We start from the raw sequence: 27,215 nt of genomic DNA, 5'->3' as shown, positions 1-27,215 counted from the left end.
CGCGACTTTTCAGTCTGTAAAAACTTTAGACCTCTGCTGCCATCAACAGACCAACATTGAAATTGCAGTTATATTAAACGATGAGCGAACTTTTTTCAGCATTAGGGTTTAATTACATTCTTTATAAATAATTTCATAATTGATGGTGATAATATGCTGTTTCTTGCAAAAAACTGTCTGACTTGCAGGCAAGCTATATAGTTTTCTTTACTCAAAGGAGGTTTAAGGACACATTTTAGTTTAGTTGATAGAAAGAGTTTAGCACTGATTAAAAACTATGTTGTAATGTTTTATGCCTCAATCGCAAACCAATTTTTATATTTTTTGATTCTTCATCTAATTTAGTTGTGTATATTTAAAAAAAAAAAAAAATTGTTCCCAGAATTTGTTTTCATTGTGGATTCTGATTCACGTATCTGTTATTGTTTTCTAATATCTAATTTAAAATGTAATTTTTTAAGATTCTGATTATAAAAAAAAAAAAATCTTCATCTGCACAAAAACAAATAAAGATTCGAGTTCATGGTTTATAAAATCCATCAGTGTTTACTGTTCTTTATGGCAATATATAAACAATACACTAATGCATAGACATGTTGGAGAAATGTAAACAGAGACCAATGATTTGTGACCTTAAGGCAGCAGTGGACCTGTAAAAAAATGAAACGCATGTCCTGTAGCACAATGATGCACAAGTAACCCTGCATGGAGCCGATGCACATTAAGGGAAAAAAAGGGAGAACGCTGTTTAGGGCACAACGCCAACTGCACTGAAAACGCTGCAGCAAATTGAGGGGAAGTATACAATGGTACGGACTAAGAGTTGATTATGCAAATAACGCAGCTGCAAAGGAACAATAACTCTGCAAATTCAAAGACAAGCCACAGCACGAAGGGCTATTGTCTTGATTTGCATATTTGCTTGACAACTATAACCTGCCCATCTTGTTCGGGATGACGTCTTTGTATTCATGTAATAATGTGCACATCAGAAGTTGGCATAGTGCATTGTTTCAGCTCAATTGACAGCTGTTCTGCCAAAGCTGCCAGTTCAAATCTGTGCTTTTCATGGGAGTGCATTTCATTAATACAATATAAAGAAAGATTTAAAAAACATATGGTGCATAAGTTGGATATATCCTGGCCCTATATGCTGAAACTTTTACACCTACAAAATATTCTAAGCAGCACGTAGAGAACAGTCTCTAAGGTAAAGTTTCTAATATAAGGTAAGCTACTTGCTATCTCTCGCTTTGAAAGAAAAAAAAAAAGATCTTGCAGTGTGATCGTAGCTGCAAAAATAATATAAAAATGTGCTAATGCAGTGATAATCCGTTTATGCTTATTAAAAAAAGCTATAAAGCTGTTTACTTTCAGAATATAGGAACACTCCAAATGCTGAAATGATCTGATTTCCCTGAGTGATCGCCCACTACTGTCTGACATGCAGAGCTGAACAGAACATTAAGGATTTAGGGTTCCTACGCCTCTGTACAAGTAAAAAAAAAAAAAAAAACTAATTACAAACTGCAGCTTATCTTCTACCAAGAGCAAACATTTACTGTTACAATATCTCCGGGTTTGTTTTCACCTATAACTGTGTGCTCAGTGTCAGTTTGCAGGATTAAACCTCTGTTATTTTATAAATAAAACATTATATTACTCTACGTTCTCCCTGTGAATTTCTGGCGTGAGGCATGTGCGAACTGGGAGGCTTATTGACCAAAAATTTCCCCTGAAACGTAATACCAGAGTCGGCGGCTGTGACACAAGAATGAACAGAGTCTCTGCAGGCTTCGCTATCTTGGCGTCAGTGGCTCCATCTCTACCACCAGATCATGGGAGCGAGGGCCTCTACTTAACTCCATCGCCCGAGGGACCACAGTGGACCAGCGATCTGAGGGAGAGAAAAAAAAAAATCCAATCTTACACATGCATGTGGTCCATACGACTGGATTCTGTTAAACGGGAATGAATTTAATCACAGCCGTCAGGATCTCACCTCTCCTCAGGCCTCTGACACCTGGCTGCACCCCGTTGGTTTGGCTGGTATCAGTCTTGCCCGGATCCTCACTGATTATTGCAAGGTTCTGATTCCAGTGGCACCAATTCACCTCGTCCACCCTGAAGGAGCAGCACACCGTTCTGACTGAGAGCAGCCTCAGATCTGTGCATGTTATGTTGTAGACTAACCAAAAAGTAGAGAATAATTTTAAAGCAGAAAAAGAAATGGAAACAAAGATGGCAAAAATAATGAGTAGCTCCATTTGCACTTTGTCACAAGCTATGTGGTGAACACAGAAAAGCTGAGGAAGCAGATGCTTTTGGTCAGAAATATAACAACTGCACTACATGAAATCTACAAAATAAAACAGAGTGTGGTGGTATTATGCTGTGGGATTGTAATACAAATAGATACTAAAAGACTTTATGCAGTGATCAGAACGTTTTACTTGAACAGTTTCAATCAAAGAATATTCATGTGTTGGAACGGTCCAGTCAAAGTCCAGACCTAAACCTTTTGTCACTTTTCAGATTTTCATTCGTAAACGTTTTGAAAATCATTCATCGTTTTTCTTAAACTCCACAATTCTGTGCTGGTTTGTCACTTAAAACCTAAAAAAAAAAAACTTATAAAATAAAATTATAAAATAATTGTATTTAATTCATAATACAATAATTGTATATATTTTTTAATAAATAAAATAATTGTATTTATTTTTATTTTATTTATTTATTATTATTGTAAAATAATAATTTTAATTAAAATTATAAATTTTTTGAGTGTGAATACATTAGGAGTTTTTTTTTGTCATGGCTGGTGGTCATCATGGGGCTGTATGAAGAGGTCCGGAGTCCCAGTAATACCTGAAACACCACCGTCGATCTGGTGAACCATCTAGGTTCTTCCCCACAGTCACCATCTCCCCGGCTCGGAAAGACTTGCGAACGCACACTGGGAACGCGCGCTCGATGTCCAAGATAGTCGTTGCCCACTGCAAGTAAAGTAAGTTCAATCTGAGGAACTTTCAGCTAATTTGGCATATTTTTCTGAAGTTCGTCCATCACAGTGACGTTTGCTCTTTCGGGGAGATAATTTGGATTTCATAGTGTAAAAGTTTGCTATCTCAGCTGGATTTTGTCAGCAGGAATTCTTTTTTTTTTTTTTTTGGGTGGGGGGGGGATTTAAGCATATCTGAAATCACTCTGCAAGAATCCTCTTTTTTATCGAACAATTACAAAAAGAAAAAAGATTTAGGTTGGAATAAAAGCTGTCACCTGAAGTTTCCAGATCTTCTTGCTCTCTTTGGATACCTGTCCCACCGTCTCCCCCATCAAGGCAATCAACATGTTGAGTAGCAGCACGAAGGTGAGGATAATATAGGAGACTAAGAGGATGAGAAAAACTCCAGGGTATAGTGCACTGTGGATCATGTCCAAATCTCCCATCCCGATAGTCAGTTCGAACAGGTCCAGAAGGAAAGTGCTGAAAGTGTCTGGGTTCCTGCAGTAGGTGGTGGAGTTCTTAGCAGACTCCGTGGGACAAACTGGCAACAGAGACACCAAGGCTGCAGGGCGGAAACAGAGTAGGACTCTTTACATGTCGGTCCAGAAGCATGAAGCTAAATATGAGTGGCTATGGAGGGAGGCTAACTCTTAGCTCACCTGAAGCATAACCGATCATAAAGAGCACATAGACGAGCAGGAATCTGAACAGATCTTTGAAAAGAATCTGCAAGGTAAAAAACAAGAAAAGTCAAGTTATGCACAAAGTGCAGAGCATTCAGTCAGGTGTCAGAGTTCATCATCTGACCTTCTGAATCATGATGCTGTAGGTACCAGTGAGCTTCAGGCCTCTGGTAAAGTAAAGCGTGTTCATCCACCCCAGGACGAGTGCAAACACCATCACAGCGACGTAGGCTTTGATGCCAGACAGGTAGAGAGCAGCAGTGACGATGATCAGGACAGCGTAGATGAAGCTGGACAAATAGGAGGGAAAGATTTCTTAATGTCGTCAATGAAATGGAGCCGCGGCTTATTAAAATATCAGCATCGCAGCCGATGATTCAAATCAACACGCGTTGAACTGATGCCACACATCCTCATCTTTGGTACTATAAAAAACAACGCCAAGAAATGTGAGTGATTAAGTGATTAAGTGGGTGACTTAATTAAGAGAATGTTAAATTTGCCTTGGATAAAAGTCTTAGAGAGACACAAGAGGAGGTACAAAGATGGGGGAAAGAGACTTACTACAGCAGCTGAAAGGACCCATCAAAAACTAAAGATTTCACCTCAGGACACTTTCTCAGGAGGACGTTCTTAACCTGCAGAGACGCACGGAAGCATTTCATCAGCAACACATTGTTACATGATGGATTAATGACACAGTGACTACAGGGAATAAATAAGGTATAATAATTTACATTTGTGAGGAAAAAGAAGATCGCCGATGCCAGTGTTATAATCTCTCCAGCCATCCGTAAATAGTCAGACGACGTCTTGTAGGGGTAAGGAGGCGGCTAAAGAAATGTCCCCCCAAAAAAAAGGGTTTAGTTAAATCGGTGTCAAGATTGACTGCAAAGACACACAGGACAAAATTATACTTAAACTCACACACATTCAAAAGTTATATATAATAAAGCTCTTAAGCTTGTCTTTGTGTTTAATGTGGCAGCTGAATGCCTTCAGAGATGAGAGATTTGACAGGACTCTTCCGTTTTCTCCTTAACTAGGAGCTATGGAGTAATTTTACAGGACAGGTGCTCATTCTCTTTCAGAAAATATCGAAGCAAGGGTCAAGTCTTCATAAGCCTTCTGTGAGTGTTTGTTATAGACAGATGAAGGCAAGCTTTCATGTTTTGGCCACAATTGCAAACAGCATGATTGGCATAAAAACAGCACCAGTATCACAGAAAGAGCAGGAAAAAAATGTGGGTGGCAGCATCGTGCTCTGAGGCAGGGGTGATGTTGTGTTACATAGAAACCAATAAAATAAAGCCAAGTATACGTGGCCAACGTTGCGTTAAATTCACACCGACCTCCTCCATTGTTGGGTGGTAATAGGCCACCAAGGTGAAGATGATCATGGAGAAGAGGTAGGACACCACGCTGATGTAAAACGTGGCAGCAGCAAACTTCTGCCACTTGGCCCTCAGCAGCTCGTTGATGGGCTCCACAGCCAGCATCTCGTGGCGGTTCTGAAGAAAAATTAAACTAACCCCCTTCATTTTCCAGATGCAAATAAAATATTCTTGGGATTTTTATTTTATTTTATTTTTTTTTACCTCATTGCTGTTGTATACTAGAATCTCAAGCACAGATGGTTCCTCTCCACATGTGTCCAATGAGGACAGGTCGTAGAGGGAGGAGTACACCGGACCGTAAGCCCAGTCCTTAAATTTACGTGACAGATGACGAACTTCTTCGTCTTTGACCTCACGTCGAATGATGTGTTGGAAAACCTACAGGGATATAGGGGAACTGAGTTCTAGACTTTGAGATTTAATTTAAAACTCAAACATATTTTAGAGAGAGAAAAACGATCTTGAAAATAAGAAACATAAATCACAACTGGCCTTTTAGATGTTTTTTTTAAGCAGACCATTTTAAAACACATATCCTCTAAAAGAGGAAGCACTTTTGTATTTATGGATGATAATGTTGCACCTATAATGCCATCATCTTTAAATCTGTCAGTCTGTATGACTGTGGACAAAAAAAAGGCCTTTCTGACGGATCTATGGCAAATAAATGTGCAGTTGCTCTTTGGCAACAGAAAAAAGATTAAAAAAAGATAAAGCAAAGATCCTCTATGCGATACATATGAGGTAACACTCTGGAAGCAAACAGCAATGAACATTTTTCATAAAAAAAAAAAAAAAACCTCTGTTGAACAGGTTTCCCCCAGAATTAGATTAGATCTGGAGAACACAACATTGGTTAGGACAGAGAGTTTATGCAGAGTCAACTGTTAGACCTTTGGGGCGACTGTGTGTTTGTGAGCATAAAGTCTATCAAGTTAGAAAGTGCATACTTTTACAGTGGTCTTAGCTTGTTTTGTTTTTCTGTACAAAATGTCTGTGAATATCCACCAACAATCAGTCTAATTGTTCAATCAATGCCTCCTCTCTCCAAACATGCATCCAGATGGTTTAACCACAATATTTAGGTTAAACACTGACTTGTTTTGTTCTTGGAGCCTGATCCAAATGTCTTCTGGGTAAGAAATTTGGTGTGATATTGTTTCACCTTCAAGTACAATGAAACCCTCACAGGACGTAAATACGGGGCGGTTATGAGGAGAAAAGTGAGACTTGCACGATCATTGCATGGCTGACAGAGGAGTGTTGACACCCTGGACATCAAAATAACAAAGCTCCTCAGAATAAGAGCAGAATTCCCAATGTTTGAACTACGTCCTGACAGTAATATAGCAATTTAAATGATAAGTCACAAGTCATACTTAAAGCCTTCATTCTTCACTGAATTACAGGTAGACTGGGAACACTACAACAATTCTATTCTATTCGATTCTATTCGATTCTATTCTATGTTTAATAATACAGACAGGATGCATGAGGATCGAATGACACGGTGAATGTCTCTACCCCAATTTTTCCAAGTTTGGCGGCCATCATGAGGGGTGACATCCCGTCGTTGTTGAGTATTGTCTCCAGGTTGCAGTCTGGGAAGAGCTTGGCACACTTAATCAGCAGCAGGTCGTACATCTTTGTGAGGAAACGAGTGTTGTCCTTGGTGTTGTCAGCAATGTGCACGAGCGCGTGCAGCACAGTGTTTCCGCGTGAATCCTGGCGCCGCAGGTCGGCCTTCTTGTGCGGATTTTCTGTCAGGTAGTGCACTATGTCAGGCTGGTTGGTGCAGGCAGCCAGAGAGAGGGGAAGCTCACCTGAAGGGGAACGGAAACAGTTGCTTCAGATTGAACGTATTAAAAAAACAACAACAACAAAAAAAAAACACGAATAGCAGGGTTAATTAAGAGCCGTAGCTGGCATCTGTAGTTTTTCACAAAGCAGACTAAACACGGATCACAGATCCGACTTAAATCCTCTGCATGAAAGCTGCACAATTAGTGGCTGTTCGAGGGAGGGGCGCAGAGGGGCCAGAGTGCCAAAGGCAGCTGCTGAAAATGAGCCGTTGCCATGGGTGACAGATTACTTTGTCACCTCACATAGAAACGCTCCTCTTCATGGATTTGCACGGGTGCATGCAGAGAGTTAGCGTGAGCCTAAATCCCATTAGCCAACAGCCCTGCCAGGTTCCTGTTCACCTCACCGCAAAGCTCCGCAGCAAATTACTCACACTGTGCCCCGGACACGCTGGGATTGGGGAATGACAACCATGCTAAGTGGAAATAGAAATCCTCACCTCTGTGCTGAAAAAGGAATATGGCACTTGATTTTAATCGGAAAAGTTATTTAGATTTAAGAAAAGGTAAAATATTATAAGAGTAAGAAAAACTTACAATTTTTCTACTTTAAAGAAAGACTTGTTGATTCTTTACGACGATTGTTAATGAATGTTTTATTTCGTCACGAATAAAGGAATGAAGCAAATATTCCAAGAGCTTCGATAGTAATGACTGAGGTTAAATCTTCACTGTAGCCAGCAGAGGGCGCCATTGAGCTTAGTCACCTCTAATTGTTTGTCCTGCCTGCATTAAGGTCAGAGAGGTTCTTCCTACCAGGAGAGGATGTTTACGTTTCCAAACTGCAGAACACAGACATCTTTCACTGTCTCAGTAAAACATAATGCTCGTCTTTTTATATGTTTTTGGAGCATTTTAAGTAGCAAATTCTCGTACCATACTTCAAAAACATTTAGGTGTGTGGTGGAGTATCCTGTCCACATTCTTCTTGCCAAAATCTTCCACATTCAACATAAAAAGAGGGTGGGGTTCTGATGTCACTTTTTTTTGGCAGCGAAGGCATCTGCGTCTTGGAAAAAAAAACTTTCCATGCTTTCACATTTCAACGCTGCCAGCAACTTCGGAAAGTAATTCAAAACACAGACGTGAATTAAAAACCGTGTAACCAAAATGGGTAGAGAGAGAGAGAAAGAAATGAGACAGCGAAATTACAAGAACAGCACATTATTGCAAAGATAAAAACCAGAGAGTCAGAATGAGGTGTTACAAGACTGAAAATACAGAAGTACAACAATGTCTGCTTCTTGATGGCAAAAAAGTGGCTTTACCAAAGTAGAAGTAGCCGCCCTCATCTTTGGGCTGGAAGAAGCGTCCCCGGGCTTGAGCGTGGACATCTGCTCCCTTTTCCATTAGCAGCTTCACATACTGCTTGCAGCGTCGCTCGATGGCGATGTGGAGCGCCGTCTGGCCTGGAGACAGAAGACAGCTGCAGGAGTTGTTGCCATTCAAACCATTTCATAACACAGCTTCACGTTGCAGTAAATTGAAAACATATCACCTAAACCGAGGCCTTTTCCAAGACTTGATTACACAATGTAGGCAATTGCATTGTTGACAGAAATTTTGCAAGAACAGTTGAGCAAGGAAAAGATTTTCAACTCTGCAGTGCAGCTCCACAACGTGAGTGTTGGGAAATGCGTCTTTGTAAAGTTGATGGTGTAAGTAAGAGAGAAATCTGACTGACTATATACACTGACTATTCAGAATACCATACATTTGGTACTGTGCTCTGTAATTGACCGCTGTGGCTTGTCACCTAAACAGTCACCTTGTCCCAGCCATGTCGTGGTAGGTTTGATGTAATTCCATAACATGAAGGCCTGTGATGTTGCGTTATAATCTAACCCTCCTTTAATCTCTTTCACAGCTTTCTCCCTGACTTGTCTGCTGTGTTGTTTGGTGTTTACGATGCTGTTTGGTCCCAAACGTTCTCTAACGAACCTCTGGGGCCTTCACAGAACATCTGCATTTATGTGGAAAGTCATTCATATACAGAAAGGCTCTGTTTATTAACGAGGTTGCTTCTGTGCGGCCACTGGTTGCATTGATACTTATTTAGGGATTTCAAAGTCAAAGGGTATGAACACAAATGAACACTACACTTCTCAGATTATAATACTCTGAAGGATGCTATGTAATGAACAGTGAGTTTCTAACAGTTACAACTACAGATGAAAAAAGATGACTACAGACATATTGTATAACATATATTGTGATCTTATTTCCCTACCTCTGTAGAAGACGTCCCTGAAGGGAGTGTTTATAAACTCTCTGAGGTTTCCCGTCTTCTCTGCAATGTCCACCAGCACTGGAATGGTTTCGTTCCGACCACCGTAAAGGTTGAGCAGGGCTTTGGGAAGACACGTCTTTCCAGTGGATAACTCTGGGAAAGATTATAAAGACAATTACCCCTAATTCAGTCTATTTTACAAAAAATAGTGTTTAAAAGAAAAGGAGTGGTTCCTGAAATCTCTATTCAGGAATCACAGTGAGTCAGCAGATGTAGAGAGGACTTGTTTGTCGTCACCCACCAGAGACAATCTCGCCTTTAGAATCAGTTTGTGCTGCATAATTGAGAAACATCAGGAATTCTGGACTGAAATGAAGAGATTTCTCTAAAAACTGAGAAAAGCAGGTCCAACATGCATTGACTAAAAGTAACAACTCAGTCAGCTGTTCAGCAGTCAGACAGAGAGGTACTTCCAGCTGTTGTTTAAAGTTTATCTGACAAGAACATCCAGTCCTTTACCAATAATTTGCTTTATTGTTCTTGTATCTGAGCCAGGTGAAGGACAGAGTGTCTGAGTATTTTCACTTCACTTCTAACTACAATCCAAATAGCGCTGAAGTGACTTTTAAGGGCAAAATGACATGTTTTGGTGGGGAAAAACAACTTGTGAGTATCCTCAGAAAGACATTTTGACATTTACATTACTGTTCTATAAGGTGCTGCGTTATAGGTGCACAAATGAGTGTTAGAGGAGATCCTTTCTCCCAACAACTCTTAGACTCTATAACCATCACTTCTCCCATGAAACTAAATAAGTGTTTACAGTTCTACTCATATTTAAATAACATTTCTACTTGCGTTTGCACATCTCTGTTATTTGCACAGCTTTTATTTTCATATATTGTAGTTTGTTCTTTGTAGTACACAAACACACATTCACATTTGTACATTCCTTGGTTCAGAGTATGCTATTATATAATTTTGCCCTTTCTGTATCATTATGTTTTTCACACCTGAATCTCACCACTTGGCGACAATAAAATGTATTCTATTCTATTCTAAAGCTAAATGCTCTAGAGCAAAAAACTGACTTATTTACAGGGAAGTGAAACTTGAACTGAATAGCTGCCTATTATATAAGTATCCTGGTTACATAATTGCTTGTATAAAAGGAATGGGAACACCTGCCAGCACTGGAGTAATAATGCTAATCAAAACCAGAGCACCACTTTACAATGTTTACCTGAAGGCTGCCAGAGTTTACCATTTTGGCACATACTGCCAGTCACCACTGTGGTAAATTACAGGTAGACCGGACTCAACACACCATTTTTAGGGTCCCGGTTTAGGGTGGAGGTTAAGTTTCTGAGCTAATCCTCTCAGATAACATTTCCCTTCATGTCTTCACATCATTGTTGCTTTTCTTGTTTGTTGATATCAGTAGCTTTCATACATTCTTCTTAATTTGCTGGATTCAGCTGTCACTGAGCTTGCATGTTATAAAGGCACGTGATTTCTCACTATATAGCTGCCAGAGCACCCTGGCGGGTGTATAACCTGCTGGTGATTATAAATTAATCATGTATATGAAAAGGAAAATTGCTGACAATAAAGGAAGAGAGAAAGAGGTCTATGGTGATCATGTGAAGTATCAAGTCCCAGCTTCACAGTACAAACAGGTTAATATTCAGTGGTGTAGATATTCACTCCATATAGATTTCTTGTTTAGATTTTCCGTCATTTCCTCGTGTTTCATATTATGTCATGAAATATCTGTCTATCTAATTGGGTGTAGCTGGTAAATTTAACCCATGCCTGATTCCTGCCAGACAAACAGAATCAAGAAACGTCTTAAACTGAACAGGAAGTTGGCTAACACTCTTAAGTGTCTTTAGAACAGAAACGTTGCTGTTTATCAGTCAGGAAAGGGTTACAAAGACATTTGAAGGCTTGTAGACTCCAATGAACCACAGCGAGAGTCAGTAGCCATAAATGGAGAAAACATGGAACAGTCTTTATCCTTCCCAGAAGGGCTCAGTCTACCAAAATGACTCCCAGAGCACGTCAACAATTCATCCAGGAGGTCACAAAACAACATCAAAAGAACCTCTGAATGTTTCTCAACCCTGCTCCTCACTGCCCCCCCGTCCTCCATGTTTTAGGCATTTCCCTTCTGACACACACCTGAATTGTATCTCTGGGTGATTTACAGGCTTCTGCAGTACTTGATGGTCATGCAATCATTTTAATCAGCTGTTCTGGAATAGAGGCACATCTAAAACATGCAGAGCAGGGGGGCGCTGAGGACCAGGGTTGAGAAACACTGATTTAGTGAAATCTTGGTTTCAAACATGTGTTTTGCATTTACTGAGATTATGTTTATTTAGTCATAAGACCTCTTTGATTATCTAAAACGTGCAAGAGAGACGAAAAGGCAAAAACAGAAGAAATCTGCAAAGGGGGGAAAAAATGCTTCCCAGCTTTGTAAAGTGAAACGAACCCTTCATCTTTAGCTATCAGTCAGTCAGCTATATTTATCTCCATGAGGATGTCAGCAGTTTGCTGTGATTTCTCTCCACACCCTGTTATAAGCTTGAGAAAACTTCTCAGACACACAGGAAGCTTCTATTTGGCCTGACCTCAACAGGACAAAGGCTGCCATCACTCCACCTTATCCCTCTCACATCCTCTCAGAGCAGCTAGGAACAGTGAGACCAGAAGAGACACACAGGGGACCACAGTTCAAGAGTTTAAAGGGAAGGACAGACTGCCACAGAGAGGAGATCATCAAGAGATGAAGATCAGAAGGACTCACCTCTGAACTCCTCATCTGTGAGCCTCTTCTCCTGACTTTGCAGGTATTCCAGCAGACCCTCGAGGGCCTCTGGGTCTCCACGAGACACACAATCGAACAGTGTGAAGCGAGTGAATGTTTTCAGAACTTTTGGTTGGTTGGTGCTTTGACTCTCGTCAAAAGACATCTCCGTTTTACTGAAAGGACACAGAAACACAGGTTAATGCTTCTTCTCGTGCTGTTTTCACTGTCATATAACACGACTACTGAAGAATACACAGTTTTATCTAGTGTTCATTCATAGAAATTATGAATGAAATGGGTTTGAGTGAGACAAATGACCTTTTAAGCAACACCAGCACTGCTGAGTGCTCTGATAAATGCACCTCTCTGTGTGTATGGTGTATGATGACGACCAGGAAAAAGCATTAGCCTAAATATTACCTCAACGGCTACAGAGGATCAAACAACATACTCTCTGTTAGGCCAAGAACGGACACAAAGTGTGTGTGTGTGTGTGTGCATACTGACAACATTTTTCCAGTTTGCACAGTTTACGAACGTCTCGTTCAAGCAATGAAGGAAACACACTGAGACAGTGAAGTCTCACCCTCTTGGGAGTTTCTTCCTGCGTTTCTTCTGATTGCTTGTATCTTCATAGGTGCCATAGTCAAAGAGGGAGTCCATGGGGGCTTTTTTAGGTCCTGGCACCACATTAGACTCATATATGGTGGTTTCCAGCAGGTCCATTGGGTTTGTTATGCCCTTCTTGAATGCACCCTGAAACTTCATCCTGAGGTTCTGTCTGCCGTCTGAGGGCTGGCCGCCGGGCTGGACGCCGGGCTGAGCCTGCTCCAGAGTCGTATCCAGACTTGTGTCCTGTGCTGACTGGGAGCCATCTTCGCTCTCAAACAGGTTTGAGAGTTCAGACAGTGGGAAGGCGGCATCATTTTCTGCCTGAGTGGTCGCACCATCTCCAGCGTCCTCAGAAGGAGCAGCTCTGGCAGAAGGAGCGCCGAGGGTGTCCGCCTTGGACAAGACGAGGTGGCACCTTCTGAGCAGAGCGGAGCGGCCCTGGAACGATAACAATGGCAAAATGTTGGGGAAACGTTTAACCAGAAACACAAGTAAATATTTCTTCTCTCTGTAGTGCTTTTTCTTTATTTTTATTTTTTTTCTGTCATGACTATCCTGCATCATTTATTGGAAAAAAAAAATCTAAAATGAAATTACATGTACTAAAATAAAAAGAATGGCTATGTGTGCTTTTTCTATTTATTTCTGCTATAAATCTTATTGCATTTTCTTACGTAACAACCACAAATATCAATGAATTTTATTTAGTTTTTTTTATAAACAGATTAACATGTACAATTGAGATGTAAAAAAAACTTATGCTTTTTCATATTTGTTTACAAATTAAAACCTAAAAACTGTGGCATGCATTGATATTCAATCTGCATTAAAACGTATCCACTTCTCCCTGACTGTGTTCCTCTTTGATGTCGTTTGTTCACTCGTGTTCTGTAATTAACCTGTGAGGCATTTGGAGAGGAGTATTGTTTACACTCATATAATATTGTGCAAAAGTGGAATAGGTGACTTTTAAAAGCAATTGGTTACACTGAATCTTATTTAAAGTTGTTAGGGTAAATTGTTTTGAATACAAAAGCACACCACACTTTTCAGATTTTGTGCACCTTTCTACTTTCTAAAACAATTTTTTGATCTATCACATCAAAGCCCAATAAAAACTGCTTTTGATTAATTGACAAGAAACTGGACCTTTTGTCATTTTAAAATTAGAATAAGTTAAAACTCAGTCTTCTGTAGAAAACCGAGTTTTAACTGTTCTGTACCTCATTCATGCCTTTTATCGCAGTGGTGTGCAAAATTTCACTTCAGAAGAAACTGGAAATGATACTGCAGCACGTGGGCAACCTGCAAAAAATGACAACAAAATGGTAATATAGACTGATGGAAAAAAAAAATTGTGTGTAAAGGACTGCAAAGGAACTTTGATGCAAACATTTAAGACTTGTGGAAACCGCACAAAGACTTATGCTAAAACCATGATAAGCCCAGACCTTCATATGTTTAGACAAAAAGACAACACATAAAAATATCACTGTAATAAACCAGGAAGACTGGGATTTGTAGCTCAGCATGATGTCATTGTGAATTTTCCAAAGCAACCTATCAAAGCTGACTTTTGGCGGTAAAAGAGCAACACAAACACTCGCTCTGGGATCCAACAAAGGAAGACGAATGACTTACAACCTCTGTCTGACACAAGGGATTATAATACCTTTACACTCCAGCAGGCATTTGAATAGCTGGCTTTTGTAAAGGCAAGAAGAACCCGGTGTGTGCTTAACGTTTTAAAGTGATGGACGGGACATTAAAATACGTAAGCTACACACAACACTCATATTGGGTCCAGGAAGAGGAACACAGTTAGAAAGTGGGAGATCCTAGTGTTTCCTGGTGATAGTGTCCCTGCCTGACACTGCTGATGTGACATTGTCCACATTATCAGGAGGATGTGCGCATGTAGTTTCTGTGTTAAAACGACACACCAAAGGCTCGAATCTTCTATTAAAATGTACCAAATTGAAAGGAGCGCGATATTGGTTGAATTTTTAAGATATGAGTCTCAGTGTGGGGGTTAAAATTTAGAGACTAACTTATAACATCAGAACACCAATTTGTGCACTAATGTTGAGTCAAAATACACAATTTCCTCAAGCTTCTTTAGGTAGAAAGTATGAGGCAACTCACCTTTTACTCTGCTGATCCATATTTCTCGTCTTCAAACAATTCAATCCGCTTTGTCTCACAGTTCAAAACTCTTGTAACTTATTTACTCTCTCCCGTCCATCCCTCCCGGTCCTTCGCTCCTGCTTCCAATGTGTCTCCAACCAAATGTTTTAAACTTAGACCACAGTGCTGCCTGCTACATGAGTCCAGCCACCGCAGACCTCAGCCGAACAACGGATGCTTTCACTGATTTTGGGTGGGACAGACGTGGCCACCACCTTGCCTAAAGCAGTGACCGCGGAAGTATGAGGTGCAATACCACTTACAGCCACTAGAGGCAGACTACAGTACAAAGCCGCAGTGGTATCATCCTTGGAAATCTTTTCCTTTTTCCTGGAAACACAAAGACAAGTTGGGACAGTTGACGGTGCAACGCCAACGTTGAGGTAACTTACGTCTTATAGTAAAAACCTGGAATGTTTTATTTATTTTTAGCGTGGCCACTTTACTTAAAGTTTATTTGTCCTTACTTAAACTTAAAAAGAGCAGAGGTTATTAGTCATCTGCATCTTAGTAAAAATGAATATGATCACAATAGTGGCATGTTTCTCACCTTTTGAAAACACAGAGTTGGGTGGTCTACAAGCAGGGTGTGGCAGGCCAGCAGACCTTAACCCTGAAGGGGAAATCATGCACACACACAAAAAAGAACAGGTTCCACCAGAGACACAAATCAAACACCAGTCAATTCCTCACAGTTCCCTGACTTTTCAAGCTACTTTACGATAAAAGTGTCATCCTCTAAGAGGTTTGTTGAAACAAAGTAAATTTACTTTGTAATTTTACTTTGTAAACAAAGTAAATTTAGTTATGGCCTTTATGTGGTTTCACAAATGGTGATATGTTTCTCACCTATTCAAATTCACAGAGGGAAGTCAGAAGGGATCACTTGTTGTCATACACCAACGAAAAACAGGTTTGTCCAGAAACCCAAACTAAACACTGTTTTCTCCTGACAGTTCCTTGGATTTCAGAGGTACTTCATTGTAAAATATTAACCTAGTTTTACCACTGACCTCTACGGAGTGTGAGGAAGGTCAGGTACCAGTGTCGGCTTTGTTTTTAAATATTTCAACTAAAGAGAGCATTTATTATTAGTACAAAAATCTAACTGAAAAGCTTTTTCTGCAGAGAATATAAACAAATGTACATTAAGGTTTTATTTGTAAGCATGTTAATGAGACTCAGTCATGACTTTCTAAGTTTTTGAAACAATGCATCCAAGTGTGGATGTAAATCAGTGTGTTGGCTGCATACGCAATCTTAGTTGTCTCTTTATACACAGCTTGCAGACATTGCTCTTATTTGGTCATCAGTCATTCATTTGTCATCTTTTTTTTCTATTGTGTACACTCAATAACTGTCCTCTTTCCATTGAACTTGTGACTAGAAACAATCTCAGAAACACATTTCTTTATAAGTTTCTAGCCTCAAGGACTCCTCTAAAATGTATGACAATGAAACAAAATGACCTAGAATGACTTCATAGGCTGACCACTGGAAAAAAAAAATAGAAAAAAAGCATACATTAATTTGAGCAAAGAAGAAAAAGATACATGAACTTTACTTTAGTGTATTTTTCATAAAAAATAATAATGAAAACAAAAAGTCGTGTAGGAATATCTTTAAAATGTGATATGTTAATTTAATAAAATTGAACTGAAATTAGAAAAGGCAATTTCAAAGTAGATTCATATTTGTCAGCAAATGCACTATCCTTAATAAAAACACTGTAGCAACAGGCAGGAGAAAACTAGACTCTGGCAAAAGTTAGAAGAAGGCGTGCTCTCCTTTCACACTGAAACCAAAGAGGAATAAGATTCTTCTTGTTCCTCTTACAGCTGAGAACTAGGTGAAAAAAAAAACTGTGGAAATCTTGTGGGAATATATGTTAGTGTTCATTCATAGTCAGCCAAGTGGAAATAATCCAAAGAACTTAAATAGAAAGCAACTGGATTTCCCTCTTCATGTTTCTTCAAGAAACAGGAAAAGTTTGTCCTCTTCCAGAAATATCATTGTTCTCTCAGTTTGGCCATCCTGTTCACACATACTGACCCATGAAGTCAAGGTCAATTTATCTATACAGCATATCTACAAAGAACTACTTGTTGTCCAAGTAAGTGCTGTGGGTAGGGAAAAAGAGATACATAGAAGTCAATATACATAAAAGAAACACAAAGATGAAAGTAACAGGGCCACTTTAATGAGACATGCTGTCTATTTAGGACAAAGATGGATGATCGATATTAGACATTTCTTTAAAAAATGTAAACAGTCAACGAAATGCACCAGAAGACAAAAACAAACAGCGCAGAACATTATGATGAAGGTTTGGTGGATTTGTGAGGATTTTTTAGAATCCTAAATTACTGTAGGATGCTACGGTAGGTGGATCCTTTTCTCAGTTCCCCCAAAGATACAGAAAATTATATGTTTTCTTATTTAAAAACAATAGCAGATTGAAGATGGACTTCTCCTGTGACAATGAAAGGAAGCCATGATGCAACAGCCCAACGAAGACTCGCATCGTCACACCTTGTAGTCCAGGTCAGCGTTCATTCTACTAAACATGTCATAAACAGCATCCACAGTGGCAGAGAAGTTGATGAGAAATTTCCTGATTTTTTCCAAGCATTCTTCCTCCTTCACATCTCGACCTTTGGAGAGCGCCTTCAGGAAATCTGTCTTGTAGGGAGCGGCATAGAGAGCTGCCTAAAAAGAGGAAAAGTCATATTTAGGCTCAGCTTCATGCATTTGATTCACACATAGCAAAACTCCTCATCCTGAACTGACCTTGAAGAGCTGCTGAACAAACCACCCATGATACCTTTTCAGGGCTATGTCATAAGCTTTGGTGATATTGACTCGGATGAGGTTGGGGTTGCTGCTGTCCTTTTCCCCGTCCACCAGGCTCTGCAGGAACACTTGGATAAATCTGAGACATCTGGAGAGACAGAGACCAGGCATGAGTGTTTATGGATTTTCAAAGGTTGAAAACAAGAAAAATCATTTCGAGTTACACAAAACTGAAAGAAATATTAAAAAAAATAATGAGACCTTTTGAGCCACATAAGCTCGAGTGTTGCTCCAACTTTAGGCCAATCACCTCCGTGCATTTCCTTCTCTGCCTCTAGAAGCATCTGAAGCGTCTTGTGGCGTCCAGGGTTGGTATCATAAACTGCCTTGATCTTCTGTCAGTTAAGACAGTGCACATCATTTTAACTTTGCTGTAAAATGTAGCCACATCAGTGAACTCATAAATTACACTTACTGTGATGTTGCCGCATATATCAGATTTTATTGGCGCAAAAATAGTTGGGCCAAGGCAGTCTGAGGATGGAGCGAGAGATGTTTAAGGACTAAAACAAAATCACCAATTTAATCAAAACATTTCTTAGGTTGTTAAGGGTGAAGCGATACATTTTAAAAGAAGCATTCTCATCTTTAAAAAACTGATTCATGCTTAGTTTGATTTGTCTCAGAAGTTCTTGCTGAAAGTAATAAAATTACAGGATTTCTGGACTGTAAAGGCACTAATAAAGTTGAGGAATCCAAGATGATAATTTCTTTCTAAGTGTGCCACTGTTTAATGACATACAAACCATCAGAAGTGCTAATAAATAGTTAATACCTGCAGCAAAAGCTAAATCAAATCTTAACATAGCATGGGTCTTAGATCTCTAACTTTCCAAGTTGGAATTCAGAGGCTTCAGAGCCAGTTCTGTTTGATCCACATCAAATTTGGACTTTCATGTTTGAAGAATGTACTGTAACCTCCAGGACTTTTTACACATGGTCATTATTAAACCTATTTCAAACTAAGTTGCATTTGAATTTTGCATGTTCAGGAAATTCAAACTTCTTCTTATAAATGGGGAACTATGAACTCTTTACTAACAGTTAAAGTCACCAAAATGACAATGCCTTTATGATATCAGAAGTTCCTTTTATTGTCATTGTGCACACAAAAACAGCACAACAAAGTAAAAAAGAATAAAAAAGCAACTCTCAAAGGTACGTCAAATAATTGACTAAAATGAGAATGAATAAGTATATCTCAATAAATATAAAAAAATATAATAAAAACACAGAAACAGCTGAGATGCTAAGGAAAAATACTGATGGATGAGATAAGATGGAAGCTGATATGGATTCTTGTGAAACTTTTGACAAGAGGACAAGCTAAGCGAGGGGCACACATTTAAATTTTGTTCCACTTCTCACCCTTTCATGAAATTTGTGTTTTAATGTCCATGAAATGAGAATAGTAAGTGCAAAAGTCTCCTCCATCTCTATTCTGTTGCACTGCGCCATTGCCACTCAGTGCCCCAGACTCACTTTATCTGAGTTATCTGAGTCACCTTCTTTCATCGCCTCACTCCCAACATCTGGTTGACCACCTGATTCTAGCGCAGATGTAATGGTCAACTTAACATCTTTAATAAAATGCACAATATTATACAAAGCAGACTTGGTCTTCATTTGCTATTTAAAGATGACAATTTCTACTTTTTCAGCTTTTTCTAAGGGTTTTTCTGAGCGTGGTCAGACAGGAAAGCAAGATGTGAGACAGAGGGAAGACATGTGGTAAAGGTCAACAGGCCAGGACTCGATTAGCTGCTGACACATTGGACCTCTTTCAACCTTTGAGCTGTTGGTGGGAACTAGTCATGACTGTCATCTATTGCATATACATTTATGGATCCCATCACCTCAACACTGATGGCAACATATCTAGCTTCAGAGATGTCCTCTTGTGTGGCATTCATTCGCTGCTATTTCACGTCTTATCACAGGAAGAAACCTTTTATAATACTGAAAAACATACATTTTATACTAGATTTAAAAAAAAAAAAAAAGTCTGTTGACTCAAAAAATAATGGTTTTAAAATAGTTAAAACCAAAGTAATTAGAGCGAGTTGGGCAAAACTAAAGGAACAATTAAGAATTTAATCGACCCCCGTCCTCACAGCCAAGTCTAATTAGACAGACACTTGAATGAATTTGTCCTAGCAGTGTGCCAGACCTTAATAGCTTGTAGGAAAGTTGGCCCAGACGTTTCTAGGTCAGGAAAAACAATAGCGACGCGGAGGAAAGAGTTTAATAGTGGCGTCGGACTTGTTTCATCTCAAGGGTTTCACGTGGCAAATTCAATGGAAGGACTTTAGCATATTAATACAGAATGAAGTCGCACAAAGATGCACCGCTGCTCCGTGCCGCTGCTGAATGGGCCAGAGCAACTCAACACCGTACTAATCAATTTTCACAACTCAAAATCCAGGCCAGTGGATTAAATTATGCATGCTGAAGGATTGTGGACAACTTGATGGGGAGAAACACGATCCAAACCAGATTATCATTTGGAAAGAGAAGCATTGTAGGTGTAAACTTTGGGGATTTGTTACAACAGATTCAAACTCCTCAGGTTGTTTGTAATCGATGTCTTTCAAGTTAGCGGCCTTAAAGTGCTAATGTTGACATAAATTTTGCATTTTAAAAAATCAGTTTAGCACTTTGCGGAATTTACACATTTCTGAGCCTTTATCCCTAATATCTATTGTCACTTTATTTCTGTTATAGAAATTGAATACAATAGGTCATGGAATATGTAAAGAAAAAAAACGCTTTTCATGCAGTTTTTCATTTATTTGCTAAGAAACTTCTACAGCAAACCGAGTAAACGGAGCTAAACTTACCAAAGAAAGTTGGAAGGTACGACACAGCATCCAGAAACGGTCTGGTTTCCACCTGTCTGTCAGCTGGCAGCTGCCTGAACTGGTGCTCCATCAGCAGAGCCATCTCTTTGGTGTGGATGCACTGTTAGCTTTGAAATGAAAGCAGTAGTCTGCCAAACTCTCTACTACAGATTCACCGAGACACCACGAGAAGGAAAATCAACACACACACACACACACACACACACAGATCTAGAAACACACACACTCAGGTTACCTACAATGAGTCCAGGTCATTGAGGGACATCCAGCTGCTGGCCTGCTCATGTGATCAGCTGGTTACTAAGAGATCTGGGCAATTGAGACACGCATCCAATGCAAAGAAACCTTTCTTTATGTACAACTTTGTGTTTAAGTGTTGAAACATCCCTCATTACTTTTTATGTTTCCTTAAGAATTTTTGTCACAAGTTCTCAATGGTCTTTGAAGGATCTAAATCAAGTCATATCCGTTTATGTTAATTAGTTGCAAACTAATAAAAACCAATAGTGCAAGACAGCTTCACTCTAGCTGTAAAACAAAAATCACAAAATTAGATAATTAATAAAAAAAAGTATCAACAATAAAAACTGATGGAAAGAATAGCACAAAAATCTACAGGGTCCTCCTGTCTGTCAGTTTCAGTAGGGGTGGCTTAAAATGATCTACAGTGCAAATCGACAGTACAAAAATATTTTAAAAGACTTTGGAAGGCACCATGAAAGTGATTGACAATCTCAAATATCCATGCATTTTTTTCAGTGTTAATGTGAAAGGTCAACCCAAAGTTGCACTAAATTGTAAAGTGGAAGAAAACCAATACATGTTTTTAAAAAGTCTAAAAAATCTAGGTAGCATTGTGCTACCTTTTCTCTGATACCCGTAAATAAAACACATTGCAGCACGACGCATTAAAAAATGATTTAGTTAATTAGAGTGCACCAGTATGTAAGGTAAACTTAAGATAATAATGCTCTGTAAAGCCCTTCAAATGTGTGTTATAGAACATCAGTGGCAGTGGCTATGCAGCCTGGTAGTAGGAGTGTTGCATTGAGGAGAAGCAATTTGTAATGAAAAAGATTGTTGAAGAAAGCAAAAGAGGTTCAGTCTGCAAAATGTGTAAGAAAATGATCCGATGAAACCAAAATCAAAATTTCTGACCTACCTGCAAGATGTTCTAACACCATTACTCAGAAACGTTGTGTTGACAACATCATGCTTTGAAAATGCTTCTTTTTTTTGTTAACAAAGAAGACGTGTTTTATATAATAATCAAAATTGTAAAATGGACATCTCTAACTCAGATCCCTACATTGGTGTAATTTTATCTTTGCTTTAGCTTAATATCTGTTTCCCTCTTAAATAAGCACCATACGTGCTTAAAAATCAGCTTCTGATTTCAAGAATAATGAAAATCGTGTCGCATTTTCTCAGTGTGGACTGATTTGGTCCTTCACTCTCTCCGTAGTACAGGAAGTGTTTTGGTAACTAAGGAAACCTGTGAGCGGTTGGATGACATAAAGGCGGAGAGACGTTGAAGAATTTCGTCAAGGTTTGTTTTACTGAAATGTGATATGATGCTTCTAATAAAAAATTTTAAATACAACCAACTTTCCGCTAATATAATAATAAACATAGTGTTTCTGGATCAATCCAGTCGTCTGTGTTCATACAGTACACGGGCTTGAACTGCAAACCTCTGGTGGGAGCTGCATTAGATGTTCATAGTGCATTTTAAACACAAGTGAATGAATAGTTAATTATTGTTATGTGTTATTAAACCTTTCTGCCTTGCATAGACTTTAATCTTCCCTCGTCCTGTAATTTCCCAAGTTTGTTACGATTTCTGGTTTCTTTTTAAAATCACAATTATCTTTGTTTCAGACCGATGGCTTTTCCGACTTTCTCCGTTCATGGTTCCAATCGGTTGCGAAGGATGGCCGACCAGCTGGCCCGGCAACGGGCTCAGGAGGATCGGTGGCGCGAGCAGTGGGCTTCGCACGCTCGGTACTTCAAGGAGCAGAGCGTCAACATCCAGAGGCAGGCGGCGTGGAGCTCCCGTCAATCCTTCCAGCGGAGGTAAAGGGTCAGAGGCAGGAGCTGCCTGCACAGCAACCGCGCCAGGAAAGCTTAGACCAACAAACTCATGAATAAATCAACAGGACAGTCAAGAAACAGCACAGTTCACATTATTTGACAGACATTTTCAGTAGCTTTTTAAATTTTAAACGCAATACCAGGCATCAAAAAGACCATTAATTAATTAGTTTCTTGAGTATTTTAACAACCTCTTAGATTTCTTACAATTGTCGCCTTTCAAATATTACAATGTATTTTACTGAGATATTCTTGTGAACAAAAAAGGTATTTTCCACAAAGGTGTAGTAGTTTGTGCAACACAACTCACTGAGATGAGTGTGTGTGTTTGTGTGTGTAATTTAAACCTGTCCACCAGCCAGTCTGCCAAATTGACCTGCGGTCTTGCGCTTCACCAGGAGAGGTCACTGTTACTGGAAGTATGATGAAGTTGTTTGGAAAACGACTGGTTCTTACGGTTCAGTGGTTCATCGCCCTGTGAGATTATTCAAGACTCCTGATGTTGTTGTATATTACGGCTCTGGTTTAAACATCTCCACACTTTCTCCCTGACCAGTCTCCTGTATTCTCTGGTCTTTATGATGCTGTTTGTCTGTGTACTGAGATCACATTACACACAAGTCGACTCTAATTTGATAACTTCAGAAGCCAGTTGATTGAACGTCCCTTGTTTTTTTTGTTTTTTTAAGATAAACTGTGATAAATATAAATGAAAGCCACAGTTTTCAGATTTTTATATGAAATAATGTGATGTAATTTTCTTTCCACCACACAATTATGCATTCATATGTGTAGGCCTGTCACATAAAATCTGTGCTTAGAACGTCACAAGATGAGGGAAAATTCAAGGACAATGAATTCTAATGCAAGCCACTGAACATAATTCATAGTTTAAATATTTGTCTTCAATGCTGCCTCACTCGGTATCTGCAGACAAAGATGGGAGAAAATGTTTAATTTTGTGGGGGGCTTTTCACTTGTTGCCAGTATGACAGCATACCATAGAGAGAGACTGAAGGAGGAAAAGAAAATCAGACTGGAGGAGCGCAGAAGGCAGCTCAGGGCCATGCTTCAAGAGGAGCAGGACCAACTGGAGGCAGAACTGCGAGCTTTAGTCCCTGACAAAAGCCAAGTGGTGAGTCAGAAGGTGGACAGAGCTGAAGAACTTCGTAAAGCCAGAGAGGAAAGAAGGAAAAAGGTAAATACTCTTAATAGTGTAGCATTTTTTTTTCTTCATCAAAAGTGAGCATGATATCATACTATAAATTGCTCTCTGTGCTCTCAGGTTGCGGAGGAACTCCTGAAAGCGCACTGGAAGAAAAACAGCCATACCCTGCGTGAGGTAGGCATGCTTAAACTATTCATGGAAAAGTGACTAAAATGACCTCAAAGACAGACAGGTGGTGGCATGATTAAATGGCTTCAAAGATCTCATGACCACGCTGTGTGCGTGCGTGCGTGTGTGTGTGGCGAATCCAGCAACTGGGGAAAACAGACACTTTTTGTTCAGATGTCCATTTGATCCTGAAACTTCATCCCCTTCGTGAGGCACAGATTCCATGACTTGTGCCTGCCTGAGTCCAGGGTTTTAAACAGTAAAACACCCCGGTGTTCCTGTCCTCAACAGGTCAGTGTCATTTCACAACTTCACTCTTTCGCTGTGTTTGCAGGTCGAGTCAGAACTGCATAAAGATCATGTTGTCAGCCAATGGGAGGGCCAGATATCCGAGAAGAAACAGGTAAGTTCAATAGCCCATCCGTCAGATGAAATATCCTAAATTATGCTCATGTTAATCAACACCCTTTAAAGAAGCTATTTACTACAGCCCACCGCTGCCACATAAAAGCAGCCAGTCATTAAATCGGTCCGTTTCTGTTTACCTCATCAATTATTTGTGGGACAATAAATTTTTAATTGAGGAGCACTTATGCAGTCTGTGAGCACAGTATCACGTCTGGGATCTACTCAGGTTAAATCTCCTCAACATGGCATATAATTAAGAAAGTTTGACACCTGTCTCATCAAACATGCAGAACGAAGTGAAGGAGCAGGAGGAGAAGACGCGCTTTGAAAATGAGTACGAGAGGAGTCGAAAAGAAGCTCTGGAGAGGATAAGGCGAGCAGAGGAGAGGAAGAGAGAAGAGGATCGGAAGAGTGCAGAAGAGCTCCGTAAACAGATGGAAGAACTGAAAATGAGGGAGGAGGAGGTACTGCAAAAACCTGCAATCACAAAAACACAGAAAATCCCTTTAAATGTCCTCTTCTGCATGAAGAGATGTTTACAAATTAATGTCAAATCTTATTTCTTCTTTATCTGTGAAAAGACAAAACTTAAACAGAAATTAAGCATTAAAAAAATATTTTCTTGGTGAGGTAAAAGTTTGATCTCGTGCACCCTCTGAAACATGGTAAAGGTCATGGTGTAAAGCCTGCTTCCTAAGTTGTACATATTGTCTCCCTGAGGCCACTCGTCTGAAGAAGGAGCAGGAGGCGCTGCTGGTCAAGCAGTGGGAGCTGGAGAAGATGGAGGAGGAAAGGAAGAAGACAGAGGAAAGGCAGCAGAAACATGAAATGGGGTAGGATTCTGATAAATAACCACAATCCTTTCATGACGGATGACGTTTGAATTGCGGAGCTCATTTGGTTGTCGTTCCACCACAGCCATTTTCTGATTCGTCAGTACCGCGCTCAGATGAAGAGGAGAGCCCAACAAATCCAAGAGGAACTGGTGAATGTGCTTTACCAGCAGTTAGCTGATTCAAATATGTTCCACTTTGGCATTGCTTTAACTTGAGAATCTTTGCGAACCCCAGGAGGTCGACCGTAAGATTCTGGCGGCCTTGATGGAAGAAGAGAAGGAGGAACAAAGGCTGCAGATGATGAGAAGGGAGATAGCGGCCGCCAGCGCTGCCTGGATGAAACTTGTGATAGAAGAGCAGCTTGAGCTGGAGCGCCAGAGGGAGGCCGAGTTTGACTTCCTGCACAGGTCAGTGCCCAGATTCTGTAAACACGGAGGAGGGTTTACAAAACACCGCCATCTGCTTCTTGTTGCAACTGTTTTACATTGATATTTGCTAAATTTCTGCATTTGATTCACAAAATTGATTAAAAGAATATATATACATGCACACGTCCGTTAGGTTCATTTTTCTTTCCTTAAACACAGAATTTATAAAAGAGCTAAAATGTTTTTTTGTTTTTTTTTTCTGTTTGCTGAAGCCAGCAATGCAACAGGCTGCTTAAAACCGACAGTGTTAAACAGACAGCATTATTTTTTTTCTTGCAATCCGTGTGACACAAACAGCTCTAGTCCTTTTCAATGTGAATCTGCAGAAATCTCCCTGCACTTCACATGTATGCTAATGTTTCACACGTACACTCAGAGAACAAGCTCAGCGTGTTTGGGAGAAACGTGAGGTCCAATGGGAGAGGGAGAAGAAGGCCAGAGAACGACTCATGCGTGAGGTAAAATTGTTTTGAATGACTAAAACTTTAAATAATAAAGAATAATAAAGTCAATGCCATGTTTTGTTTTCTCTGTAAGGTGCTTGCTGGGAGGCAGCAGCAGCTGGAGTTGAAAATGCTGAAGAACCGCGAAGCTCAAGAGGAATCTCTGAAGAAACGGGAGGAGCTGATCCGGGTGCTGGAGCAGGAGGAGAAGCTCAGACGTCTGGAAAAAGAGGCTGAAGAAGACCAGAGGACAGCCAGGATGCAGGAGCTGAACGCTCAGGTTGGAGCGTAGGGCACAACTATTTTGTTGGCTTTTACAGAATTGTTGTAAAGCCGTTTGTTGAGTTGGGTTTATGTGTTCGATGTAGGTGGAGCAGAAAGAACAAGAGCAGTTGGAGGAGCAGTGGAGGAAACAGCAGAAGGAGGAAGAGGAAAAGAAGGCCATTGAAATCGAAGAGGAAGACCTTAAGGCTGAGATGCAGAGGATGGCTGAGCAAGGTTACCAAGAAAAGGTAAGAAAGGAATAGTAAACTGATTTCTAAGTGTTAAATTTAGAAAGATCCAATTTGATCCTGGATGTTAAATTTCACCTTTTTCATTTCAGATTTACAGCAAACCTCGATCAGCCTGGACGTAGCCGGCATAGACAGCCAAACTCCAGCACAGATAGACTCGTACTAATGAAGTATCCGTCTTAAATGTTTTATAGAACCTCATGTCCAAGATCAACTGTGTGATCAATGAAGGTGTCCTCTCTCTTTCCTCCTTGATGTTTAACAGACAGGGGAAAAATTCAAAGTAAATCCAAAGCTCTGTAGATGAAGCTTTCTTTATGGCCCTCCTTTGTGATTCTTCAAATCAACACAAAACACCAAAACAAAGAATTCACAGCTAATCGGACAATCCTCTACTAAAGCTGTGTTTTGTCAGCACCTTTTGCACAAAGGACTTTTAGTTAGATATTTGAAAAAAAAAGGAAATCTCTCTCTTTTAGTGCCTTTTGATGGAGAACATGTTGAGTGCCATCATAATGTTGATGTTTTGCTGTTTTTGAAGGGCTCATTGTTTGTTGTTTTGCACTTTTAGAGTTTTGTAGTAGAGTGGCGGATTTTCTATTCTGTTTTATAGACTTTTTTTAATAAAAGAAATGAAGTCAAACA

The 27,215-nt window shown here is 39.8% G+C and overlaps 3 protein-coding genes across 3 annotated transcripts; 1 reads left to right on the top strand and 2 right to left on the bottom strand.

Annotated features, from left to right (window-relative positions):
- Positions 1-519: 519 nt before the first annotated feature.
- On the bottom strand, positions 520-15,043 carry trpv4 (transient receptor potential cation channel, subfamily V, member 4). Its single transcript, XM_014988059.2, has 17 exons — positions 14,755-15,043; positions 13,833-13,914; positions 12,584-13,047; positions 11,995-12,170; positions 9,180-9,332; positions 8,218-8,358; positions 6,612-6,910; positions 5,289-5,465; positions 5,043-5,201; positions 4,428-4,523; positions 4,255-4,328; positions 3,815-3,980; positions 3,667-3,733; positions 3,280-3,569; positions 2,869-2,996; positions 2,003-2,124; positions 520-1,897 (listed from the first exon to the last, which is right to left on the bottom strand). The coding sequence occupies exons 2-17, from the start codon at positions 13,839-13,841 to the stop codon at positions 1,800-1,802; spliced, it is 2,619 nt and encodes an 872-aa protein (XP_014843545.1). The 5' UTR covers positions 13,842-13,914; positions 14,755-15,043; the 3' UTR covers positions 520-1,799.
- A 999-nt stretch (positions 15,044-16,042) lies between these two features.
- Positions 16,043-20,663, bottom strand: gltpa (glycolipid transfer protein a). Its single transcript, XM_014988072.2, has 5 exons — positions 20,490-20,663; positions 18,065-18,123; positions 17,851-17,984; positions 17,587-17,737; positions 16,043-17,505 (listed from the first exon to the last, which is right to left on the bottom strand). The coding sequence occupies exons 1-5, from the start codon at positions 20,590-20,592 to the stop codon at positions 17,323-17,325; spliced, it is 630 nt and encodes a 209-aa protein (XP_014843558.2). The 5' UTR covers positions 20,593-20,663; the 3' UTR covers positions 16,043-17,322.
- A 1,297-nt stretch (positions 20,664-21,960) lies between these two features.
- Positions 21,961-27,213, top strand: tchp (trichoplein, keratin filament binding). Its single transcript, XM_014988038.2, has 13 exons — positions 21,961-22,059; positions 22,392-22,586; positions 23,592-23,802; positions 23,890-23,946; positions 24,275-24,343; positions 24,639-24,812; positions 25,069-25,181; positions 25,267-25,333; positions 25,419-25,591; positions 25,989-26,070; positions 26,150-26,335; positions 26,424-26,567; positions 26,660-27,213. Exons 2-13 carry the CDS (start codon positions 22,396-22,398, stop codon positions 26,690-26,692), a joined length of 1,500 nt encoding a protein of 499 aa, XP_014843524.2. The 5' UTR covers positions 21,961-22,059; positions 22,392-22,395; the 3' UTR covers positions 26,693-27,213.
- The last annotated feature ends 2 nt before the right edge of the window (positions 27,214-27,215 follow it).

The sequence above is a fragment of the Poecilia mexicana genome, unplaced genomic scaffold (genome assembly GCF_051168715.1).
Source record: "Poecilia mexicana isolate PSO_F unplaced genomic scaffold, ASM5116871v1 scaffold_9, whole genome shotgun sequence".
Taxonomy (NCBI): Eukaryota; Metazoa; Chordata; class Actinopteri; order Cyprinodontiformes; family Poeciliidae; genus Poecilia; species Poecilia mexicana.
The sequence above is the reverse complement of the archived record's forward strand: the minus strand, read 5'-3'. Positions and strand labels throughout refer to the sequence as shown.

Coding starts and splice junctions, on each gene's coding strand:
- gltpa (XM_014988072.2), bottom strand. CDS start 20,592: ATGGCTCTGCTGATGGAGCACCAGTTCAGGCAGCTGCCAGCTGACAGA. Junction 17,985..18,064: donor ATATATGCGGCAACATCACA/GTAAGTGTAATT, acceptor CTTAACTGACAG/AAGATCAAGGCAGTTTATGA. Junction 17,506..17,586: donor TTGTTCAGCAGCTCTTCAAG/GTCAGTTCAGGA, acceptor TCCTCTTTTTAG/GCAGCTCTCTATGCCGCTCC.
- trpv4 (XM_014988059.2), bottom strand. Junction 12,171..12,583: donor AGGAAGAAACTCCCAAGAGG/GTGAGACTTCAC, acceptor GTGTCCTTTCAG/TAAAACGGAGATGTCTTTTG. Junction 5,466..6,611: donor CCAAACTTGGAAAAATTGGG/GTAGAGACATTC, acceptor ATATCCCTGTAG/GTTTTCCAACACATCATTCG.
- tchp (XM_014988038.2), top strand. CDS start 22,396: ATGGCTTTTCCGACTTTCTCCGTTCATGGTTCCAATCGGTTGCGAAGG. Junction 24,813..25,068: donor TGAAAATGAGGGAGGAGGAG/GTACTGCAAAAA, acceptor TGTCTCCCTGAG/GCCACTCGTCTGAAGAAGGA. Junction 26,336..26,423: donor TGCAGGAGCTGAACGCTCAG/GTTGGAGCGTAG, acceptor TGTTCGATGTAG/GTGGAGCAGAAAGAACAAGA.